This window comes from Serinus canaria, chromosome 2 (genome assembly GCF_022539315.1).
Source record: "Serinus canaria isolate serCan28SL12 chromosome 2, serCan2020, whole genome shotgun sequence".
In the NCBI taxonomy this organism is placed as follows: Eukaryota; Metazoa; Chordata; class Aves; order Passeriformes; family Fringillidae; genus Serinus; species Serinus canaria.
The window spans coordinates 4,601,955-4,618,508 of NC_066315.1; the positions used below are offsets into that span (position 1 = coordinate 4,601,955).

Below are 16,554 nucleotides of genomic sequence, written 5' to 3' on the forward strand. Positions count from 1 at the left end.
CCACTGAATTCCCAACTGAATGAGCCTCATCTGAAACCAGCAGAGTTTTTGCTTTCAGTCCTTGTTTTCAAAAACTTGCACATTCCTTACTTGTTTTGCAAGGCTTTGGGAGGCTGAAAAAGATACCCTGCAAGGCAACTCTCCAGTCATGGGGGACAGGCAGGGGACACAACACTTCTCATGGCCTGACTCTTCCCCTTCTGTGCTCACAGATGCTGAGAACACTCCTGAGGTTTAAGGAAGATCTGAGCAAGCCCACGCTGTCAAACCCAGTGAAGGCAGACTAAATTTAAAATCCCAGGCTTTAATTAAACATCATCAAATTTCAAATGAGAAATCATGCTGTTCTGTAATTCCAGGTTACGTTAAATGGCCTGAGACAAGCCCAGATTGGAAAGCAGCACTGCACAGTAATTATTCTTCCAGAAATATGGTTTGCCTACCCACCCTATTTAGCTTCAATTCTGCTTTCCAAAGACAGAAAGGCACTTTTCCATGCTGGAAATTTACAGCCTTCTCCTTTGCAAATGTCATTGTTATTTTTCCCCCCTTAAAAAATCTTGTCTCTTCTTACAGGCAAGTTTTTCAGCAATATATTTAACTTGATATGCTCCAGGGACAACTTTCTGTAGCCCAGATTTTCCCCTACATACTGTGGGGTGGCTGAGGAGTGACCTTACAGCCCAGAGCTTGAAAAACCATCAAAAAAAAAAAAAAAAAAAAGACACTCATAATGCAGGAGATAAACAGGACATCCCAAGCACATCAGAACTAATGGAGTCTGATTGCTTTAAGTGAACAGCACTGTGGCTGTGAAAAAGCTTCTCAGACTTCAGAGAATCCACAGAAGAGTAAAGCCTGATGAAAGCCCAGCATTTATGCACCATCTCCTTCTCCATCAGTGCATTATTACCCAGCAGAGAACACACAGGGAGTGAAGACTTAACTGAGGGCAACATTCTGGTGCCTTCTCAGACTTGAGCTCCAGCTTTGTGATTTTTCCCAGCTGAGGATTTTGCATCTCCCCTCCCCTCTGATGTTTGGTGTCAAACAGGCCATGAAGCCCACCCAGCCTTCTCTCCCCAAGAGTGATATCTGTTTTCCTCTCTGATAGCTGAATATCTACCTTTGGGAAGCTTAAAGGAACCTAATATTTTACCATTACTGTGGCTCTGTCAAATCAGGGTGAAATCAGGCAATAGCCTCAGATGTCATGGTCAGAGTCTCAAACACACAGGGACTGAAGAAAATCCATCCAAAACTGCACCCACAGATATCCTCTCTTTTTATTCATGAGACCTCTGTTTGCAAAGCAACTTATTGAGTGAAATGCAGCCTCAGGGAGAATTCCCTCAGGGTGAATTCAGCAGAGCCAGGATTTCACCCAATAACCACCCTCTCTCCATTTCATAATGAATTCACTCTCCTTTCCTGCTCTGTGCCTTTTCCTCTCTGCTCTCTGCATTGTCACTAGAGCAACTGCAGATTTTTTCAGGGCAAAACTTCCTCCCATGCTGAGGCTAATAAGGAGTAATTTCACTCAAGTCAGTGGAGCTACCCTGGAGTAAATTTGGCAGTGAGAAGAGGAGAATCAGTTCCCTCTCCTTGTATTACTGAGAAACACGGTAAACAGTGAGGGCTTTTCATGCCTTGCCAAGAAATGCCTGTCCTGGAGTTTACTGCATTGCAAGTGAAATAGACCCCTGAAGAACACAAAAAAATAATGATTGTTTTATCTGGAGCTCCATGAAAGAGGGAATTCTTTGCTTAAGGAGCCACATTAAGCCTGACTCCGCTCTTGCTGGTATCATTGTAAAACAGGGGGGAAAAGCACTGGAAACCAGGGAGCTTGCCTGGGTGCAAAATCAATGCAAGAGAAAACCCAGAATAGGGAAAAAAAGAGGTTAGTCTACTACCCCCACCCACATGGAAAGACAAGTGCATCTTTGTCCGTGATTAATCACTTTATAAGGCAAAGGATACTGTTGGAGTTTCTGTTTCTGGTTCATGGAGTTGCTGTGGGCTATGATTTTCCCAAGGCCAGCAATCCAGTGGTTGGCATCATCCTCTGAGCTCGCAATGAGGTCCAGGTTTTTCCTCTGGTCTTTGAAGATGATGGAAAAGCAGCGATACTCTGGGACATCCTTGGCGTATTTTTCCATCCCTTCTGTTTTATGGCCTGACCTCACATCCCGGATATCTTCAATGGAGACTGTGGAAAGAAAGCAGAGCCTGCTGTCAGCAGGGGTTCACTCAGCCTCTATCTCTACTTGGTGAGGGTTATTAAAAATTACTCCTTTTCCTGAAGCCTCTGGAGGGTTCCCTTCCCTTTCCCCCCTTCCCCAAGCTTTGGACTAAAGAAAATTCTACTCAAAAGGGCTAGAAAGAGCAAGAAATATTAAAAAGAAAACCTCTTCCTTCATGTTCTTTATTTAATAAAGAAACAGAATATGCCATAGGTGCCATGCTGTGATGTCCTCTTTATGAGACACAAATCACAGCCAAGAGTTTGGTTCCAAGTCCTTGGAGCATTTCTGACTTGAGCATCCCTTGACTCATTCAAGGGATGAGAATGGGGAGGGTGGAGCTGTGCCTCCCTGTGAACATCACCCCACAGGAAAATCCTAAATGCACTGAATGGTTTGGGTTGGAAGGGACCTTAAAGAACATCCAGTTCCAAATCCCTGAGATGGACAGGGATGCCTTCCACTAGATCAGGTTACTCCAAGCCCCATCCAGCTGGCCCTGAACAACTCTAGGGATGAGAAGTCCACAGAATCTCTGGGCAAAATAAGAGGTGACTTCAATAAGAGGAAGGTAAGGAACAAAACTGCCCTTCTTCAGGTTGCAAAAACAGTGAGAAGGAAAAATATAAGATCCCATCTGTTCCTCTCAGTCATGGTAGGGCAAATTAAGGAGGCAAAGACCAAAGCTTCAGAGCAGTCTGGTGTCACTCATACTCCATCCTAACCCCTGTCAATGGTAGAATTTATCCTCCTTGCTGTAAGAAATCAAAACACTCTTTTCAAGATCATCCTTCCCCACTTCCATCTCTGCTCTTCAGCTGGTGGAAATGAACCCTGAAGATGCTCCAAGTTTGCAAAATACACACACAAGGCAATCCAGAAGGAGCAGTGCATGAAGAGACTTTTATTAAACAAATCCAAGTAACAGAGACAGCCCTAAAATGTCCTTGAGAGCAATCAGTGCCCTGAAACTGGGCTGAAACCAGGTGAGCTCCCAGCAGCACCCACAGCCTCTTTTTGTCTCTCATGGGTCACTTCATACATCTACACAACACTGGAACAGGTTGCCCTGAGCTGTGGATGCTCCATCCCTGGGGGTGTTCAAGGCCCTGTTGGATGGGGTTTGGAACAGCCTGGTCTGGAGCCTTGTTAAAAAACAGTGCATGAGTATGAAATACCTCCAAAGTTTAGCTGAATGGGAGAAACTTGCCTTTAAACATCCATTTCACCATTAAAATGCCCAGTTCATTCAAAGTCAATACTGCAGAAAGACCCAACTCAGCCCCCACCTGCACATTTTTGGCATGGCTGCCTTGGGATTATCCAAAATTCATCAGATGCTCATTAGGGGTTTGAAAACTTTCCTTGTTTTCCCAGAGCAATCATGATAATGCTCAGCTGCTGGGAAAAAAGAAAAAAACTGCAAAAAACCATCCAAAATTTCAGTCCTCAAAAATCAGTGACTTTCCAAAAGCAACACTTCACATTTGCCTCAAATTCTCATCAGATGCTGGGGTGGTCAAACACCTTCCACAGCACTTTGCTGGTTTGGTTCCTATACAAGAACACACCAGGAGCTCCCTGGAGCTGGCAAAGCTCTTCCCTGACAATTATGAGCTGTTATCTCTGTGTGGTCTTTGATTATCACTTCATAAAGGCCAACAGTTGATCAGCTGAGAGGAGGGGAGGAAAAGGTTGGGTTGGGATGGGCTGCTGTGGAATTATGTTATCTGGCCAATTTACCTCTGAGTGAAAGTTTATGGGTTTGAGTACTAAAACCAGCTTAAAAAGAAAAAAGGCTGCAATTCCCCCACAGCTGGGCCTTCCTGGTGATCATGCCCTTTAACCAGGACATTAATCAAATTAAAATGGTTGTGCCTAAGGTGGAACTTCACCTTTAATGTAAAGCATCTTATTATGTTTGGCCAGATTCAGTTCAATCAAAAAGTCTAAAGTTTATTTAGGTTTCTTTTATAGCCAGTGGGAAATAAAGCAGCTTTTGGAACACAGCTGTTCTGTCCTATTCAAACAAAAATTCCAGGGTAAGATAAATTATACCCCTAATCCATGGATACAGTGGACCCTTGACCAGAAAGGAAGTGCAAGCTGGGCATTCATATGCAGACTGTCCTCAAGTGTGGGATTCTCCTCCTCTCCAGATCTCTTCTGCTTATGGCAGTGAAGTGGAAGGATCATCCTGTTATTCCTCTTCACCTGCCAGCTGCTCACCACTGCTTGGCTCACAAGAGTTATTGTCCTGCAGAATGGCTCCTTAGTCTGCTTGTGCAATCAGTCCCTAAACTTCAGGTTGGCAACGGCCTCCTGTTTCCAAGACCAGAAAATCTGATGTTAAATATTGGAAATTTAGAATGGATTCTTTGGAAACCATTACGTAGCTGCATGAATCCACTGGAAAACAGAGCTGTGTGGGAGGAAAAAAAGATTGAAAACCTGTGTCTGGAAGGGCTGCCTTGATCTTTTCAGAGGATGATGGAGATAAAAGAGCTCCTCAGTACAGAAAGGGTACAAGGAAGGCTGAAGAGCACGACTGGTATCTATTGTGGTTACACAAGAGAGGAGAGAAACTATCACCACAGGAACTGTTAAAAAGCAGGGTAAGGAAGGACACTTTTTATAGCTTTCCATAGCTTGCTTGTGTGTACTGTTTTCATCTATCAATAAAAAAGCTGAAGCCAAAGGACTCAGCCCAAGCCATCTGCTAAAGTTATCTCTTTTCTGGAAAATCTTAACCCAGCATGAGTACTTTATCAGCTGCTCCCAGGCAGCGACTGTTCTCTATTAGGAGTCCCAAACTTTGTGTTCAGCTGAGCTATCTGCAAGGAGAAATCAAAAATAACCGGGGCACAGAGATGTTTCACAGCAGAGGAACACTCCCAGCAAACAGCCATCAATCACAGCTCCCTGCAGCCTCCCTGCTCCTTCCCCATCACGCCACAGCGGGGAGATAACCACAAGCAGAAGAGAATCTGGAAAGTTTGCATCTACTTCTGAGTGCTTGCGTCTGCTGAAGAGGTGGTTTGTAGAGAGCCCAAAACATGACGCACAGCACAAGGAAGCCTGTGTTCCTCCTGACCTCCAGACACCAACTCACACAGGTTACATCCTGGTCAGCCTTCCTGGCTGCTCTGCATGCTGCTCAGACAGCCAAAGGCTCCCCACTGACACGGACATACAGCAGCCTTCCCTGGAGCCAGTGGAATTCCTCCTGTCTGAACTACTCTCAGGGAGATGTTGAGAACTTTCTTTCTAGCCCTCTTTTCAGTTTTCATCACTGGCTCCTGCTCTTGTGCTTCTCCCTTGCTGATTTTCAGCCCAGCACCCTTCTCCTCTTTTACTCCTGGCATCAGCAGGCAGGGATGACTCAGGCCCTCAGGATTCTTTTGACAGCCCATGGTATTTCCAAGCAAACAACATGTAAATTTTGGGTATCTCTCTTGATTTGGATTTCTCTCTTCATGGCTTTCAAGGAGCTTGGTATTACATCTGCAAACTCATCTCTTCCTGCAGAAGGAACACCTCTTAAAGGAAATCAGCTGAATGATATTAAAGGTCCCTTCCAACCCAAGCAACTCTATGATTCTGGTGTAGAAGAGCCAGAAGGATGAGCCTGACAACATTCCTAGTGATGAAAGCACTTGTCAGAGAGGAGCCCTGGCCTCTCCACGTCTTCTCTCATCACTGCTCCACAACTGAAATGTCCAGACTGTGCTGGGAGCATGAGCAGTAAACTCTTTGCTAATCCTAAGGAATAGAGGGAAAGGAGGAAGAAAGGCAGACAGCAATCCCTTTGTTTTCCTCCTGCTTGATAAGCAGCCCTTTGAGATGAGACATTTTGTCAAGAGTATTTGTTAGGAGAGACAGTAAGGAACTGAACCTGCACCTCCTTCAAACTACCATGCATGTGAAGGACAAGGACTGGCAGGTGCTTCTCCTTTCTTGTGCCTTTGCTGATGGAGTGGGAGAGGAGGCTCACTCTATGGGCACTACCAAAACAGCCTCCCTTGAGTTAGTCCAAACAGAACTCCTCAGATCCCTTCCTTATCCCACCCCTGTCAGTAACAGGCCATCTGTGCCATGTGGCACTCAGTCACACTGAGTTACTCCATCCCACTCTAATTGGCTCAGTAAGTCACTTCTGTTTACTGTCAAGAAATGCAGATGAGAAACGTGCTCAGCCGTACAGAGCGTGCACACCATCCTGCATGGCTGCAGAGAGGCCAGACCCTCACCAGCTGCACCTCACCTCAGCTTGTTGTGAGGAGCAGATGAAAGCTGCCACCTGACCCCAGGACCATCCTGCAAAAACACTCTATGGATTTCACAACACACTGAGTGTGCCCCGTGTGCTGCCCCTCACTCTGCTTTCACCCCAGGAAGAGCCTCTTGGATTCTCTGCTGCTCAGAGTGACTCTGAGATAGGTACAAGCTTCTTTTTCCCAGCCTGGCAGTCTAAGAAGGAGTTAGGACTTTGCTGTTCTCACTTTCAAGGTTGTTTATTGTATCTTTTTTATAAAATTCTTTCTCTGACGTGCCGAGGTCTATCCAGCAGGTCGGGTTGAGGCACACTGCCCGCCTCAGAGGTGGTGTTATCTTTTTATACTAAAAACTACATGTACACTATTTACAGTAACTTCCCAATACCTATCACCTATGTTAGACAGTGAGTTTCTACTCTAAACCAATCTAAAAGTGCCAACATGACAGCAGAAGATGGAGGTTAGGAAGAAGAAGGAGAAAGACTGGACACACCCAAATTCCTCCATCTTGGGACCCTGAGCCCCCTTTCTAAAAACCTCAAAAATCTATTTTTTCACCCCATGAGAAATTCACTATCATTCTACTTAAACTCTCTTGACTTATAATTCTTCATATAAAGGTTGGTAATTGTTTTTTCCAAGGGCTAAATCAAAGGCACAGGGGGTCTTGGGCCCTGTGCCAAGGTCTCCGAGCCCCATGACAAGGTCTCAGGTCCTCCAGGGCAGCCAGAGGAATTTCCTGGGTTCCAACAAGAGCCGTTCAGCTGAATTTGGTTTCACCAGGAGTGGCTGATGCTAATGGCCACACACAGCTGGGATCAGGGCCTGCAGCTGGGATCAGGACCTTTGTAACCAGCAGGAGCTGGAGCACTGTCAGCCCCCTGGGCTGGGAATACCAAAGGCTATCCATCACCCTCATCCCTGAGGGATACTTTAACACAATGGCTCAGGGTGAGTTCAGCATGAGCCCTGCTGTGTGCCCTCCCAGCCCTGCCTGCATTGCTCTTTCATCTCCCTGTGTGTGAATTATGGCAGGTCCCAGCTGCTGATTCCTCATCCATTCCCTTCTCCCCCTCCACAGACATGCTCAGCAGGTTGTTCTGACTCGAGATCTGCTGCACAGCAGTCTGCCCTCACTGCTGGTGTGTGTTCACCAGCTGACAACCAGTGATGCAATGCACATGCAATTTTACAGGTTGTTTGGAAATACCCTTTCATAGAAGGTCTTTACCCAGCCTTTCAGTCCACCCATCATGACTTGGGACACTGAAGCAAAGAGAGTGATCTCTATTTACATTCCTTTCACACAACCAGGGCCCTGCAAACTATTTTGGCGACCGGTTCCTACTTGCCCTGCCATCACAGCACTGCTAAATTTGGATCTGAGGCTCTCCACACTTCTGCCTTTGCATTTAACATATGCTGCAGAGAATAAGGTCAATATTTGTCAGCCTGTGACGAAAACCGTCCCAGCGACGCCCGCGGCAGCCTGATTGAAAACTCAATCAGAGAAACAGCAGCTCTGCATCTGCAATGGTGTGGCTGATGGCTTGAGTGATTTTGATAAAACTGATGAGACCCACAGACAGACGGTTTTGTTTTCACAGCTGACGGCCGCCTTGCATAACGCATTGGCATCAGCAAATATTTTCCAGGGATAAAGACACGTCTGACCACGAAAGGAATGATTCCTCAAGATACTGCAGAAGGAAGCTGTTGGTGCAGCCAGCTACCTGCTGTGTGCACACAGGTTGCTGAGAGTTTCTGTTGCCTTTAGACCCTTATCAGGAACAATTTCAAGCTTTTGCTTCGTGACTCCAGCAAACACAAAGCAATATTACATCCTTCCTGTTCTTCTGCAAGCGAGTTCAGGACATTAATTCAATGGAGACAATAATTTATTCTTCTTCAAAAGTGGTATGATATGTTCACTGCATGGTATTTTAAGTATATTCATAAATTTCCCAGCAAGCCAAAAGCAAAGGAAGAAGTTTTCTGCTGAACACTGGTATGAGGCTATAAACATAAACCTTTGGTACTATGTTGAAACCAAGCAAAAAATATCCTATAACTGTGCCAGAAACCAGAGGAACAGAAACAAATGCTGTGCAATTTTAATAGGGAGACTAACTAATCATCAGATCAAAAGATCTATTTCATACTTTAAGTAATAACACAGTCATCACTTGCAACACTCAGCAGTCCAACCGAGTCTAGCTCACCTCCCAAAACCGATTATTTTAATCAAAAAACAGAAGAAGAAAAAATCCAACAATAGAAGTTTTTATGTAAAGCTTTTGGCCAGAAAGGGAAACATTTCAGCTACAGTTCCTGACGTTCTCTCTTGACTTCACTGCTCGTGACTCAACGACACAGCCCCAGTGAATCATCCCTGCTCCAGTGTGTGAAGCTTTTCAGAGCTGTCATGGAAAACATCACCTCCCTGAGCCTCCACAAGAGACACAGCACAGGAGGTACCAAAGCACCACCTCTGGGGCCCCACTGTAGCACCCCTAAACTTAGCAGACTTGTTCAGCCTTTTCCTTCTGCCTTTGAACACTGTTTCTCCACCAACTGCTCAAAAGGATGATTCACTGGAATGTTTTCAACCATTCCCACAAATCCCCAAGTTGAGAGAGTTTTTAAAGGGATTGAGTCTGGCTTAAGTGAGCTCACACTAGGGATTACAGCTGGTTTAAGAAAATACTTTCAGAAATCAATTTCACTGAAAGCAGCAAATGCCTTTTTGCTCTTTTTATTTTTTTTTTTTCACCTACATGAGGTCTGGTATTTGACCACAGCTAAATTAGACAGTGCTAGTGACAGGTTTCTGCTCTGCCCCCTTTGGCTCTCCTCTCTCACACCACAGTGATGCTCAGCAGTGAACTGCCTCACAATGAACTATTTTCCAGCTCCCTCACTTCAATCTTTTCTTTGCCCCCAGTTAATCCAGCCACTTTAACTCTGTTTCTGGAGGCCAGGGAGAAAGAACTGTGAAAGCCTCACGGGCCAAAGAAGCATCCACCCTCCCATGGCCCTACACATCAGTTGGGATAACGAGAGTAGCAGTGTGTTTGTGGATCTGGTTGTAGCTCAGACACAGGAAGGAACAACCTGTGGTGAAAAATGGATTTTTAAAGGTGCTTTTGAGCAACCCTTGGTGACCAGCACTCCTGTGTTTCTGCTGGAGGCAACCAGAGAGTACACACAGGGCAGAACATGCTTGCTTGAAAACTGGCTTAAGATGCTTCAAGGGCTTTTGGGGGAAAAAAAATTGCCTGGGGCCTAAATGGAACATCCTGAAAACTAAGGAATTATTGACAATAAGGAAAAAATGGATTATTCTACCAGATTAGAAACCATTTTGGAAGGACAGCTTATCCCCAAAGCCCTGTTTGGGAATGCAGTTATGAAGACGGCATCTAATTTAAATTCCCAGTGGTTTAAAATAAAGACAACAGAGGAAGGTACTGCTTATACCCCATGTATCTGATCCAGACAACATCTGTTCCTGCCACAACCCTGATAAGTGGGTTTTTTGAACTTCAAACATCTGAGACTCTCCTGTCCAACCTTGGCAGTCCCCAGTTTTATCTACTGGACTCCATCCCACAATGGTTTACAAATAGCTTTTCCACGTGGTCACAGGAATAACAACAGGAATAGCTAGAAATTATCCAAACAAAAACCCCATAACCCTTAGATTATCCAGACTTCCCTCCTCTGAGGTGCATCCACTGCTGTCAGCAATGCTGCAGATAAGACTGGTCCTGCTGCTAATACTCCCAGTTTCCATTCTGCTCATCCTTTTTTCCATCCTGTAAAGGGAGTTTATCTGCAGCTTTAGAAAGGCTTTGTCCTGGAGAGCAAAGTCAGTGTTTGTTAGCAAGGAAGGGTGACCCTCTGCAGAGACTCACCCTGATTTTGGGTCTCAAATCATGACCCTGCACTCTTCCTCTGCTGTGACAGCCTTCACCCTGGACCAAGTGAGAAGGCAGATGGGGTGACAGAGCCTGCCAGAGGCCACAACATGAGCCAGGGGTAATCCACTCAGCACCTGGACCCAGAGCAGCCTGGTGAAGTTAAAAGCTCCAGAATGAAACTCAAACACTGCAATCACTCTGAAAGCTCATGAATGGAAGGTCTCAGAGGATCAATAAAAGAGAAAGGCAAGGAGAAACATGACCAGAAGGTTGAGGGAAGTGATTTTGTCCCTCTCCTCTGCTCTCATGATACAAAACCTGCAGTACTGCAGCTCCAGGGCCTCCAAGGATGTGAATCTGCTGGAGGAAGACCAGAGGACACCACCAAGCTGCTCCAAGGGCTGGAGGCCTCTGCTCTGGGGACAGGCTGAGAGAGCTGGGGGTGTTCAACCTGAAGAGAAGCTCCAGGGAGACATCAGAGCTCCTCCCAGTACCTACAGGGGCTTCAAGAGATCTGGGGAAGGACTTTCGTCAAAGGGCCTGGAGTGATGTGACAAAGGGGAATGGCTTCACACTGCCAGAAGGCAGGTTTAGATTGGCCATAAAGCTGTGATTCCTTACAGTGAGGGTGGTGAGGCCCTGGCACAGGCTGCCCACAGAAGTCATGGCTGCCCCATCACTGGAAATGGTCAAGTCCCTTCCAACCCAAACCATTCTATGATTTTATGGAAATGGACCTATTTGATGTTATGGCTTAGGACATGGCAGGAGTCAGTACTCATCTCTCTCGTTGACTCCCAGGCTCAGATGTGTCCAGAACACCTACAGCTGTCCCTCCAACCCTGCCAAGAGCTTGGCACCACAAGTGCAGGCACAGGCTCACATCCTTCCAGAAGCACGTGGGACACAGCCTGTCCAGCTCCCACAGCCAGATGGGTGCAAAGCCAAAGCCAGTCTGGCCAGAGCCTGGCCTAGCCTGCCTTCCCAGAGCTGCAAGGACAAGCTCTGCCTCCACTGACTTGTCTGCATTGCTGACATCCTGATGACAAAAAAAACAAAAGAAATTTTTCCCTGGGAAAGGTGTGCCTGCACAGGGTGTCAAGGAGCAGGCACGTGCTGTGAGCCATCAGGTGACATTGCTCCATCCCCACGTGCCTCTGAGGACACCCCCAGGGCACAGCAGGTTCTCCTGCCCACCGTGGCACTGCCTGTCTCCAGCAGTGTGGCAATGCTGGCAGTGCCCAGCTGCCAAAGTGTATCAGGAGTGCTGTAAATCCACACCCACACAGCCACAGACCCAGCCTGTGCTCAGAGCCCAGCTCAAAGGATTTATCTCACTCTTCTTCATAAAACAGTCCCAGTTGCAACCCTCCTCCATGCCAGCTCTACAGCCCTGGATCCACCAGGGCTTCTCCAGGCAAACACCAGGGTACCTGGAGCCACAGCACAAGGATCCTTCCCATTCACTCCCAAGGACTGGGTGGGGTCAGGACTGTTGCTGTAGGAGCTCTCAGACCTCATAATTTGGAAACTGCTGGCTCAGAGCACAGGAAAGGGAGCTCTGAAAGTCATTCTTCTCAACTCACACCTATATTTCATTTAGAGTGAGATATATTAGTAAGATAAATTATACAGAAAAATATAGATATTTTATGGGAAAGTACTTTGGTTTTATATGGGGCAGAGCTCAGCAGAGCAGGGAGCAAACACTCACTGAGGACTTTCTGTTTGTTGCTGTTATGATGGGTTATTGCCCTGGGAGACCTGAAGAGCCCAGCTGAGCTCAGGACCCCACCAGGACACCCAAACACCCAGGAGGGGACAGTTCCCAACCCAAAGCCTCAGGCCAGGTCTCATTGCAGCCTCCCCCTTTTATAAAAAAGGAGCTACAGGGAGTTTTTACAAGGGCAGATAGTAATGGACAAGGGGGAACAGTTTTAAACAAAAAAGGAGAGATTTACATGAGATGTTAGAATTAAATTCTTTACTCTGAGTGTGACAAGACACTGGCACAGGTTACTCAAGGAAGCTGTGGATGCCCCATTCCTGGAAGTGTCCAAGGCCAGGCTGGATGGGGTTTGGAGCAAGGTGGTCCAGGTGTCCTTGCTCATGACAGGGAGTTGGAACTCCTTGATCCATGATCTTTAATGTCCCTTTCAGCCCAAACCTTTGTGATTCTATGATTCAAAGCCTTTTACAGTTAGTTAGAGGGAAGAGAAAGAAAATGTGTGGAGAAGGATGCACATAGAGATTAAATGAGGTGCCCAAGGTCATGTGATAAAACTCTGGTCATCAGGGTTACAAACCAAACATATTTTACCCTGTTACTTTACTCCTCCTGCTGGAAATCTTATCACTTCTTGTGGAGGAAGGGAGGTACTTTGAAAGACCCACCCTTCATTTAGTTAATTGGGATCATTACCAAAAAAATCTCTGTAATTAACACATTTCAACATGCCATAAAACACCTTCCATGTTACTAATTTATCTCCTGGATTTACAACACCACAATGATTAGAGAAATAAGAGAGAAAAAAAATCAGAAAATATGGAGAAATGTGTCAGAAAAATATGGAATAAGAAGGAAAAAAAGATATAAACAGACACACCCTGCCTGATTCCATTTTGACTGCACAATTGGGTTCAATTGGGGTCCCAGTGATGGTGCCAAGCTGGGTGCTGCTGGAACAGAATGGTCTTTCCTGTGCCATATAATGGTGATTGTAGTATCTGGACTCTTTACAGCAGGGCAGATCCTGGGTTTCCAAGATAAGGATGAGAATAGGCTGTCCTTCCCAGAGACATCTCCTGTCAGCCCTTGGATTTCCACATCTCTGCAGTTCCCTTGTGAGGCTGAAATGCCAGTTTTCCCTGGGGCTGCAGGCAGGAAAGGAGCAGCAGCCACACACCACACCACAAGTGTTCACACCACGTCTCACACTGAGAATTAGGGGTCAGGCACCTGAGTGACCTGAACAATTTGGGGACGAAACGAGCCAGGCAGGGCTGCTGAGACCAGCACAGCCACCCCACGGCCACCTGAGGCAGCAGCTCCTGAGCTCGGGCAATGTGACCATTCCTGACACGGCAGATTCCTCCTGGCTGTCCCAGAGGTGACAGCATCACTCAGTGTGTGTGTGTCACAGGAGGAATGAAGGACCTGCTCCCATTGCTCCTGTGGCAGTTCCAGCTGTTGGTTTCTCTGGGTCTGGGTTGAAGGCACTTGAGACAGCAGGTCATGTTTGGACTCAAGTGTTTATTATTTCTCATCAGTAAAACAGTCTCACTGCTGGGAGTTCAGCAGCTTTTCATTAGAAGGCACAAAATGGCCACAATCTCTTGTTCCAAGGGCTTTTAAGACTGAACTATCCAACTAAGAACTGACACCTGGATTATTTTCCCTTTTAACCCCATAACTGATCCCACAGAGCCCCCAGTGCAGACTTGTCTGCCCAACTACAAAATGCCACCCAAACCCAAGAAGAAGAAGGAAGAAGAAGCATGAAGAAGAAGCCCAGGATGACACCCTGTGCCCTCCATCTTGCTTCCATCCATAACATCCTAAAAATCCCAAACCCTAAATTTCCCACCTAAGTGATACACCTACACTGCTCTCTATAATCTATTTCACACTTTTGTGGGTTCCAGTCTATCTTGAAGTCTGGGAAACTTTCTCCATGAATGAGGGTCAGTGCTCTGCTGGGGGTCAGGGCACCCCAGAGCAGACAGCAATATTCCCAGTGCCCTGGGTTTCCACATGCTCCAAACCCTCCCTCCACACCACATCATGGTGCTGGTTCACCCCAGGCACCTCTGAGAAAGCAAACTTTACTCACAAATTTGTGACTCTGGGGATCTCAGCACCTTCTTTGACTCCTGCCATATGGTTTTGCAGTCCTCCTGGAGCTTATAGAACCGCTCCTTTCTCCAGGAGCTTGACTTCACTTTTAGCAGCTGGCTGCCTTTCAGGAGGAACTTCAGGTCCTTGTCATCTTTGAGGCCTGTGGAGAAACAGAAGTGGTAATGTTTTAAGAGACAGCTCAAGAAATGATGCTCAAAGAGTTTTCCCTTCCACAGGGGAAGCCAGGTCTGGGGAGCAGAGCAGAGAGACCCAGAAATCCTCCACACCACTTCATGATCACAAAAGAGGCTGAAGCCTTGTGTGCTTCTCAGATTGAGTCTGAATACTTTGTGTTGTAATTCTCAGGTGTTTTACAAAGGTAAAATACTCCCTGCAAATACTGTTAGGATGCAAAAAACTACAACAAAACCAACAACAGAGAAGTAAAAGTAGAGAAAGGAAAATTGCATAACTTGTAACTGGAATGCTGTCAGGAACTTTCAAGTGATTTCAAATCTCTTCTGCAACAAAATTTCCTTTGCGGAAACAGGAATACACAAAGATATCTCTCATCCTCCTCTGGCAAGCAGTGCCTTCCTATCCATGTGGGAATTCTGCAGATCAGATGAAGCTTAGGAGAAAGAAGTTTGGTGACAGGCAGCAACAGATCACTAAGACAGCAGTAAGGAGCAGCCAGGATCTCCTCATTGCTCAACCATCCAAAGGGTCTTTGTCTTTCTTACACTATAAGGCCAATGCAATGTCAAGTAATAACAACCAAACCTTCTGGTTGTGGGAACTTCAGATTTCACAACTTAACCTAGATTCAGGAAGGCACTTGAGACATCTAGAGAGGAAACAGACACCTACGGAGACTCTGAAAACAGATTTGGCATTCTACATAGTTTTGAGTGTCTCAGCAGTGCATAACTTCCAGTGCATACTTAAATACCTTGGAGAATCTGTTCCTCAAACCAACCATTAATTACAGATCTGAAGCATGCAGACTGAGAAGGGAGAGAGCATGAAACACAAGAAACACATCCTGGGCTTTCTGTAATAGGCACCTTGCAGCTCTGTGGCACTGCATGAAAGGCTGGTTCAGAGCTGGTGAAGCAGCATTTAATTCTGCAGAGCTGACCATGCACATCCCAACCCAGAAGAAATCTTTCTTACCTTACCTTGACAGGGCAGGGAGCCACTTGGCCACCTGACACTCCATTCCAGGGACATCCCTCAGTTTTATACAAACATAATGTGGAGTCTCACAAATAACATTTTTTCAATGCAGTGTCCCCTGTGACATTGGGTTGGTTCTTCTCTGGGGGACACAGCAGCTTTGGATCACTGGCTTTTAAACAAGGCAAGACAAGAAACTACCAGGCATCACTTCAGGTCTGCTTGGAAAACAAAACCCTGAGATCCAAGTGGCCAAATTCCCAGTCTCCTGACATTGCATACAGGAAACTGAAGTGCCAGGTGCTGCAAAGCACCAGCGTGGGTCATGGTGGCAGCAGCAAAAAACAGCACTGTGAGTTTGTAACTGGGATACACTGGCCTAAAGAGAGCATTTTAGGCTGCCAAAGCCTGAGATTTACATCAGAGATAAATATCAGGGGTGTCCAGTGTCCACTCTGTGAGCAGCTCACACCATTTATTGGTTTTGCAGAGCTCAAGGAGCATGCCCAGAGCTAAGCCAGGCTGAAATATCTAGACTTGAAAACATCAGAGTAGAAGCTTGAGATCCTGAAAAGGTGGCTTTGGTCTCTCTCTTTCCTCAAAGTTAAAACTGGTATCTCATTAATTGTTTTCCCTGCTGCAGCACTGCTTGGATCCCCAGCTCATGAGTGGAAGGGAGGTTTCTAAGAGGGGAATTCGAATCCTTCCTCCACAGAAAACCCTAGAAAAAAAAATCATGGAAAGAAGAAAAAAATCTGTTTCCTGCAAAGCACAGAAGGGTGACAAGGTGAGGACAATTACGGGACCTGGGACAGCATTCCCAGGGGTTGATGAGAGGCCAATCATCTGGAGGAAGGACACACACCACAACAGCTTCTTTGTCTCCTGATCTGGCTTAGAGCTCTGCTCCAAGGCAAAGGTCCTCCAAGTGCACAGACTACAGCCTCACTAACATCCCTGGGGCTCTCCTCAAGGTTCCTGGAGAGGAAACCAACTTCTCCCTTCTCCGTATTCACCCACATTTCTATCCTGGCTCCCAGCTCAATTTCTTCTTTTTCTTCAGATCCCAACCACTCTCAAGGAGGAGG

The 16,554-nt window shown here is 46.2% G+C and overlaps 1 protein-coding gene across 2 annotated transcripts in view; it reads right to left on the reverse strand.

Moving 5' to 3' along the window:
* Positions 1 to 16,554, reverse strand: part of PLCD1 (phospholipase C delta 1) — a 54,210-nt gene that overhangs the window by 27,796 nt on the left and 9,860 nt on the right. For both annotated transcript variants that reach the window (XM_050970407.1, XM_009085775.4), the window contains exons 2-3: positions 14,283 to 14,447; positions 1,984 to 2,212 (exon numbers count right to left, since the gene is read on the reverse strand). In XM_050970407.1, coding sequence (XP_050826364.1) covers positions 1,984 to 2,212; positions 14,283 to 14,447 — 394 coding nt within the window. The remainder of the gene's footprint in view (positions 1 to 1,983; positions 2,213 to 14,282; positions 14,448 to 16,554) is intronic.